Source organism: Callorhinus ursinus, unplaced genomic scaffold (genome assembly GCF_003265705.2).
Source record: "Callorhinus ursinus isolate GAN/ISIS: 27379988/994484 unplaced genomic scaffold, GSC_fseal_2.0 scaffold27, whole genome shotgun sequence".
Classification (NCBI taxonomy): domain Eukaryota; kingdom Metazoa; phylum Chordata; class Mammalia; order Carnivora; family Otariidae; genus Callorhinus; species Callorhinus ursinus.
The window spans coordinates 13,322,300-13,331,211 of record NW_027397089.1 but is presented as its reverse complement, the minus strand read 5'-3'; the positions used below and the strand labels follow the sequence as shown (position 1 = coordinate 13,331,211).

The 8,912-nt window shown below is 38.9% G+C and overlaps 1 protein-coding gene across 2 annotated transcripts in view; it reads left to right on the top strand.

Annotated features, from left to right (window-relative positions):
* The window catches only part of PDE3A (phosphodiesterase 3A), a 316,118-nt gene that overhangs the window by 224,879 nt on the left and 82,327 nt on the right, over positions 1-8,912 (top strand). The window contains exon 1 of one of the 2 annotated variants that reach the window (XM_025879892.2): positions 7,813-8,014. The exons of the other annotated variant lie outside the window; for it this stretch is intronic. Coding sequence (XP_025735677.2) covers positions 7,991-8,014 — 24 coding nt within the window. The 5' untranslated portion in view covers positions 7,813-7,990. Of the gene's footprint in view, positions 1-7,812; positions 8,015-8,912 lie in introns of those variants that run through there. 2 annotated transcript variants of the gene reach the window in all.

Sequence of the window (8,912 nt, the reverse complement as noted above, 5' to 3'; positions counted from 1 at the left end):
TGTGTGTGTGTGTGTGTGTGTGTGTGTGTGTGTGTGTGTGTGTGTGTCTGTCTGTGTGTCTGTCTCCAAATTCTCCTCTTTTATAGGGATAGCAGTCATATTGCAGGAGGGCCACCCTAAAGATCTCATCTCCAAATGATGTCACACTCTGGGGTCCTGGTAGTATTTCAACTTACGAATTTTGGGGAGCACAATTTAACCCGTAACAGGGAGTGATGTGCAGTAATTTCCGTATCAGATGTGGATGTGGCCCCTGCCGATCCAGAGACCTCTAAGTGTAAAAGATAGGTTACTAGCCTTCTCACTCTCCGCCGATTAATACACACACATGTACAGATGCCCACATACTGTGCGCGGCTGGAAGATGGACAGGATCAGCACTGCAAGCACTGTCATTTGGAAAGGGAAGAAAGGAAGTCACACAGCAGCACTCGGCTGAAGCAGTTCCAAAATCTTATTGGGAAAACTTTATCCTGGGATAGTATACGTTTTTTATTAGATCTTGGTTCTGCTTCCTGGGAGAAGGCCCCTGCCCATTGTTCCCTGTCCATCCCTCCAACCTCAGGGGTTCTCCCTGGTCTGATTACACTCTGGGACCACTGTAAACTGGGCATTGGGAAGTGTGCCCTTCTCTGAGTCTGAGCCCCTTTATTTGATCACTTGCTACCTGCTTAGTGTTAGGAGCTGAAGGCTTATGTTCAGTCCTGAAAAATCATTCTTTTGCTGGTATCACCCTCTCAAAAACATAGCTCCTTTTTAAACCGATTGCATTCAGCTTTGTTTGCCAACTACATCTACAGTTTGTTTTTGCATATGTATGTCTTAGATGTGCTGTATCTCTCCTTTAGGCTGTGTGCTTCTCACTCCCAATTTAGATGCTGATCATATGAGACTATCAGACTTGGTTGGGAAACCCTACCAGATTTTCATGAGAAAAGCATCTTTAGTCTCTTTTCTCTGAGTTATTTTATCCTAATGGAAGGATATATTGAGTAGAGCAACTTAATATGGTTTTGTTCTAAGACAGCCTATCCATTCAGAGGTTTCAGCAGTGGCAGTGACGCCCTTCTTCTTGAGTGATCTTTCCGAACGCTGAGTAGTTACAGGCATCTTTAACAGGATCCTTCTCAGTTTGTTCTTTTGCCATTTGAGAATGGGAAGCAGTTGCCTCTTTTCTTTCTTACAAATGACACCAGTTTTTGTTTTTTGTTTTTTTTCTGAGCTCCTCTGTTTCTTGTCCTATCTTATCAAATACAGCTCACAGTAACCAACACATGCTACATCTTGTACAATCTCTTTGTTGGAGCTACAAGCTCTTTAGGTGCATCATTTAACTTCCAGAGGTACTGGAGGATACAGTGTTCCCATACATCCCTTTTCTGTATCACATGGACTGCCTCTGCCCAGCCTCTAAGGGCAGGTTTCTCACCATCTGTCACCAGGTCCCTAACCTGTTGCCTCATGTATTAGTGATTTTTTTTTTTTTTTTTTTTTTTTTTTTTTTACAGCAAGCAACATCCCACTCTTGTCTGCCAGTTTCTGAATGGCTTTTTATTATGCCATCAGCAGTGTATATCATGATTCAGAGTTGTGCCTCAGGTGATGCTTTGTTAAAAATCAAAGTAAAGATCTTAGACTCAGTCTGTAGTGCAAAGAAAGGAATTGAAGAGCCAATTAGAATTGGAGTGGGTGAAGATATTTTTGACAGGAAGAAAAAAACATGCTTAAAAGACTGGCTTAGAGGGGCACCTGGGTGGCTCAGTCGGTGAAGCCTCCTCTTCTTGGTTTCTGCTCAGGTCATGATCTCAGAGTCATGAGATGGAGCCCCGCCTTGGGCTCCACACTCAGTGAGGAGTCTGCTTGAGATTCTCCCTCTCCCTCAGCCCCTTCCCCTGCTCACGTGCATGTGTGCGCACACTGTCTCAATCTCTCAAATAAATCTTTTTTTAAAAAAAGGTTGGCTTAGAGTTGATACATTCATAGAGGAAATTATAAAAAGCTTTAAGAAACACCTTACTATTGAGGATGGAGAAATGAGACCATGTATATTAGATCAAAATTTAATATAAAAATAAAATATAGCCAGTTAAAATTGCATAGTTGGCACGAAAGAGGTGTCTCTTCAGTCAGATTAGGTCACTGCAACCGCATTATATTTATCATGTAATAAGCCACTTTTGGGGGGCTTCCGCACCACTTTTAGTGAGTTCATGATGTGGAGGTGGGGGATTCTGGGAAGGGAGCAAAGAGTTCTTGAGTAATTCCTGGGGTTCAAAAACAGGACTCCTTTCTTCACAGTTTAAAATTTGAATTACAACAGTGAGGCACACGTAAAAGTTAAGAAAACAACATAGTGTTTTAACGGTCTAATGCTGACTATAGTGGGTGAACCTCGGAGAAGAGAAAACCGAAGTCTTCAGGGATAATTTCACAGAAGCTGTTGGCTTTGAGGAATGAATAAAAGATGACTGGGGTGGGAACAAAGAAAGGGTCATTTCAGAGTTCAACTCTGTAACCACACTGGTAATATTAAGAATATTCTAAGGTCCAAAAGCATTCAGTCAATTTCGTGCTATGATCCTAGCCATCAATGAACTAGTGTGCGTTTTGACAGGCAACAACCTTCTGATTCTTTTCTGTTTCTATTTCTATTGATCATGGAGCTAGGCAAATTACTGCAAATTATATTTTGCTATTTATTTTTTGTGACACCAAGAGCAATAGTGTGTGCTAAGTCAGAGTAATAAATGCACAGCCTAGTATTAGAGTAATGCTCCTCCACCCCTCTCTTCATACTCACATTGCTTTCCTGACACACATGCAAATATGCAAGCATTTCCTAAAAGTGACGGCTAATGGTATAAATTAACCTCCTGAATCTGGTTCTGTCATTTTCAAAAGTACTATAGCACATAAAAGATAGTGGTGAAATATGAATAATAAATGGGAAGAAGAATGGCATGCCCTCCTATTGCTTTCAGAAGCAAATGGAGGGTTCCACTATCAAGAAAATTATAGCCTCTAGGTTTGTTTATTACTGAGATTTTCAAACAACCTTTCTTACAATGAACTAATTTAGGCTTGGGAAAAAATAGCAGAGGACGGTTCTTTCTAAATTTCCTTTTAAAATTATGAAAGGCACGCTGAATATTGAACTTCATCAGCAGCAGAATAGAGGCAAACTAGCAATAGTTTATCACCATGACAAATACATTCCATTTAATTAGAATAGCAAGTAAAAATTTCATGCCAAATGGAGTGCTTATTGCCCAGTATTTTCAGACTCTTAGGACTTTGAAGTAAAATTCTAGTTTATGTTTTGTTTTGTTTTGTTTTACTAAGGAATCATTAAGCAACAGGTGACTAATATTGAAAGAGGTCATTGTGTGAGAAAGGTATGAGGAACTACAGAGAACATGCTTCATAGCTTGGAGCCACCTCAGCTGTTGCCTTCCCCCTCATGGTAGACTTTGTTGCTAAACTAGTTAAATAAACACACTCATAGACATTGCAAACAGAGCAACATAATAGAGCTTGCAGTATTTTTCTTACTTTGGAATTGAGCATGTAGTAGATTCATATATACATGTTTCTAAGTGTAAAATCTGTAGAGAAATTCTGAAATACCAGAATTTTAAAATCAAGTGGAGCGCCATTGACTAATAATATTAAGGAGAGAAGCTCCTTTAAAGATTTCATTTTACATTCTAAAAATATTTTTTTTCTTTGTATTATTTAGTCTGGTGGATTTTTATTTTTCATGCTCTTAGCAAGTCTCTGTTCTCTGATTCAGAAACTTCTAGAGACACATTTTTACAAAAAGACATTGCCCTCTAAATTCAGACCAAACAGAAGTATCATTCTCTGATCTGTTGCTTTAAAAATGGATATAAAAGAAAATTATTTTGATGGAAAGAATTAAAGTCATTTTGTAAATAATCAGGAATATTGTTAGTTGTTAAATTATGTTTAAAATATTGCAGAATGCCAAAGTCATGAAATTATAGTGATACAGAGATATACATTATATGTCAATGATTTTACTTAGAATGGTTTGTCACCATTGATCCATGGTACAAGCTAGAATCTAATACAATAGTCATTGCAAATGCACGTATTGATATTATAGCAATATGTTTGAGACCGTAGACTTTTTTTCATTTTGGGGTTTGCTCTTATGTGTTGTAAGTGGGAATATATTCACTCTGACGTGATTCTTGTTCGTACCCGAGAACAAGCACACTGTTGTAGAGTGAAGTCAGGATGGAATATAGAGGTGAAAAAATAAAAGAAGTACGTTTAGAAATAATAATCTCCCACAATCTTAATATGCGGGGGCAGGGGGGAAGAAACTTTAGTAATTACTGAAACTGTTCTGAAGAAACTATCCCCTGAGGAACTCTTGAATTCTGCAGAACCGTTTCAAAATTGCAGACCTCTTCCCTGTTCCGTCCCTTTTTCTCCTCCCCTCTCATTGTCTGGAAACTGCTTTTTGCTTGTAACCTATTCAAATTTTACCAAGTCAAGCCTCTGCCAGAATGCTGGAATTACCTTCCCACCCCGGAAGAACTCAGATTCTGAAATCCCCTCCTTACCCCCAACTTGTCTCATGCATGGTGTAAATTCTTGAATATAGAAAATATTTTTTAATCTCCCACATTTTCTGTGGTTTTGATAAATATTTGTGAATTCAGGAAACACTAAGTATAGATACAGAATTTTTCCAGGGATTTCTAGATCATCCTCAAGGAGTTGCTTTATTTGCCTTACCATCACTCCCATGGGTGATTTCATCTGGAATGAGAGGATTGGTAAGAATCTCTTTGAGCTGGATTTCACTAAGGGGAACTGTACAGAGAGGATAATGGTGAAGGGAGCATAGACTCTTGTGCTCCAGTCGCATGGAATGAGAGACTGCCTGGGATCACCCCTTGCCCCATCACTCATAACAGGTGTGCCCTTGAGCAGGTTGTGTTAACAACCTGAGCTCCTCTGTAAGGTATGTGTAATGTTAATACCTTTTTGCCAGGGTGATATGAGGACTTAAATGGCATAATTTATATCAAGTGCTAAATTAGTCCGTGGCATAAAATAAGCCCTCAGTAAGTGCTAATTTTTATTAAATTTCCCAGTATTATTTTTGTTTGCCTTTTTTTTATTGATCAATGAAATTATTTTAAGAAGCTCCTAATGTTTCTAGGGGCGCCTGGCTGGCTCAGTCGTTAAGCGTCTGCCTTCGGCTCGCGTCAGGATCTTAGGATCCTGGGTTCGAGCCCCGCGTCGGGCTCCCTGCTCCGCGGGAAGCCTGCTTCTCCTTCTCCCTCTCCCCCTGCTTGTGTTCCCTCTCTCGCTGTGTCTCTCTCTCTCTCTGTCAAAAAATAAATAAAATCTTTAAAACAAAACAAATAAAAGCTCCTGATGGCCCTATAAAAAATCAGTTCTCGTTTTTATAGTCTCCAAATAGGAGAAAACACAGACGGTATGAGATATATATTAATTCTAGTATAATATAAAACAGGAAAGCCACTTAGTTTCTGTGGAGAGCTGTGAATACAAAAAGGCGTTGGACTGAAGAGGACAGAATGAGAGCTGACTGGCGAGGGCCTGTCTCAGCCCAGGTTCAGGAAAGTCTTCTAATGACTCCAGCCTTTCAGTATAAAAAGAGACCGCTTTTGAAGTGGGGAAGTCCTTGTTGATTTCAACAAAAGAGGATCCCCAGAAAGATGGATTGCTCTTGTTTAGCAGAGTCGCACAGATGGGCGCAGTGTCCCTTGTCAAAAGTATGACCCTCGATGTTATAGGGTCCAGAATTTCTCTTTGTGAGGTAACAATAAAATCAAACTCTGGAATAGTAAGTCATGAGAGATTCACATATAAGTGGGATAAAATGTTATCAGCTCAAAAGTCGTATGATAACGTGGTCAGGAAATTATCGATTTTGGTCAGTTGCCCAAGAAACTATATTAGATAGTGCATGACATGACATAGAATCCCTAATTGTTGGTCAAAGGGAGTGGAACATAAAATTATTGCCACATGAATGTGATCCCCTTAAGTTTCTTGTATCTCTAGAATGTTTCCATCTATGTAAGGTTTAGCAGCATCATTGCCCAACATCAGGACCTCCTACTTCACCTTGACAGGCTTCACACGTACTGATTGTTCCTTGGTAGCAAGCAGTATTCCTAACTTGATGTAGTAATGCCAGACTCTTGATGAAAATATTATTTTTTTACAGTGATTATAAGACTGTTGTATAAGTTCCCTTGTCTTTTCTTACATTACAATCCTAGGAATGACTCCCAAATGAGTAGGAGATGTTTTATGTTGACTCAGACTCAGGCTAGGTCTTAGACAAGACAAAGCTTGTTCTGTCTAATGGATCTGTCTCAAGTGTGCCATTAAAATTTTGAATATCTTCTTTTTCTGGTGATTTTTATCTTTTGTGTCCTTGCTTTCCTTCCTCTAAAAACGTGTTAACTATTTTCTGGACCATTTTAGAGTCTGTTCTCTTGTTTTCTCTGCTATTTTATTAGAAGAAAAGTAGTTTTAACTTAAAGGCAGTTATGATTAGGTGAGGCACGCAGAACATTCTTTGCTTCTATATTTTATTTAATACTTTCTAGAAAGCATATTAGACCTTTTCCCCATTATTAAAAGCTTAAAGATACAAATCTAATTGTTCCTTGATCTTATTCTTTCTCCATTTGCTAAATTGATATTTTCCTTTGCTTGATTCTGCCAGGGCCTCCTGAGTTTCTTATTTTCCATCCTCAAACCAATACACACAGCTCAGAAAAAACAATAGTTACCAAGTGACGGGCGTTTTTGAAAAACTTGCTTAGTTTATACGTTCAGTGAAGATGTTGCCTCTAAATCAGCAGCTGCTAATGACCTTTTGTTCCAGGGAGCTGTGAGAAATCCAGATGGAGTCTTGGAACTGAAGCACAGTTTAGGCTTAGCCCTGAGTTAGTTTTTTCCAAATGTACCTTGTTGAGTTTTATCTTGTGCCCTAATGGATTTATTCTTAGACTTTTCAAGATTTACTTCAACTTTAATAACAGAGTATTCATTTCCTTGCCTTCTCTTTCCCGTTCCCCCTTCTGCCTTCAGCAAAACAACAGAAGGGATTAAATATCTTGTAAAAGCTACAGTGTCCACATACCTGCATTCCATTCGGCCACCACCGTTCGCCCGTTGAGGGGCCTTCAGCAGTTCACAGAATCTCCCTGAATCTGATTCTTCTTTTGTAAATGGTAATAACAATTCGCACTTACCAGGTTTTTGTTTTGTTGTTACTAAATGGGATAAGGTGTGAAAATACCTAGCACGTTACTAGGCACATAATACATGTTCAATACATCCTAGGTGTTTTTCTCCAGCTATAAACAAGTTATCTTTTGAATTCTTTTTTTTTCTTTGTTGTGCTTGTCTTGCCTTCTTTCCTTTCTTTTACTCCTTCCATAGCCATCCTTTGAACACTTAATATCACGCTCGGCAAAGGACACAAAGGTGAGTAAGTCTCCCTGTCCCTTACTGAGGTTCACACATCCATGGGCAAATGGACATGCACCATCAAATGTGGAAAATAAAATGAGGGTGTGTGCACAGGGCATTTGCAAACACAGCAGACATGGGTCAGCAAAGGCCTTCTGGAGGACCGGACTTGCTGAGCTTAAAAGATAAGCAGGAAGACTTGACAAGGAGATAGGTCTTCTGGGTAGGGCAAACGACAGAATCCGGAGGCACGTGACAGCCTGTTGGGAAGAACAAACCACAGATAGTTTATAAAAAGAAAAAGGATGGCAAGAGTCCTGTTGAAACCGATGGGGAGAGAAGAGCTCAGCCTTACAAGACCTCAGTTTGGATGTGCCACGCTCCCTTTTAGAGTTATGGGAGCATGTTTTCGAAATCTACATCCCTCCCATTATTTCTTCTCTCCTAACCCCAACCGCCATGCGTCCGTTAACTGACTTTGCTCTTTCTACTAATGGGACGGTGTCCTACTCCGCAAGTGAGTAGTAACAGGGTAAAACGTTTAATACGTAAGAGGGAGGTGTTGAAAAGAAGTCCGCCTAGAACACGCATAGTGCTCTCTGTACTTCACCATCACTCACCTAACTTACGGGATGAGCGTATTTTCATGAGAAATTATAATTGGAAAAATGATGTTAAAAGTTCTTTTCAATATTAGATGTTTAAATTTTTTAAAAAGTCAACAAGCGAAATTTTTGGGAAAGGTGAAGTATTAGGTCGACAGTAATATATCTAAGCAATACCGAGATTGGTTAATCTTATTTAATGGACTTATCCTTAAGATATAAAATTGGTTTTCCAAAATCTTTTACATTTGATAAAGGTCTGCCTAGGTGAGTAGTATCTATCCGTGATATGGATAAAATTATCCGAGTCAAATGTGTATGCTTTTGCCTTGAAAGTAAGGTATTTGAAGTCTAAAAAGGAGCTGGTTAATTGGCTTTTAATGAGACCAGTTTACTCTTTATAGTTAATAGCGCTTGCCCATTTCCGGGAACAGACTAGGTATTGTGAGTGTCCAGCTTCTCCCTTGTAAACAAAAAGCCATAATAGGCAATAATAATTTAAAACGTCTATCCTCTTTTATACTATGTGTAAATATGAGTAGGTTTTTTGTTTGTTTTATTTTGTTTTAATTAGAGCTTCTGGAAGGGATTTGTGTTGGACGAGTGTTTCTTTTGTAATTGTGTTTGTTTGACGAGGTACAAACATTTAGTTGACTTGCTTTTTGTTCAGTAATTTAGAAGAATATGTTTTCCATGGAGTTACAGCTAAGGCAAAAGAGCTTGGTAACTATATCCTATGATTTCTACCACTGAAAGAAAAATCTGTCCACCTAAGCTTCTAGTGAACTATTAAAAGACACATGCAGACGT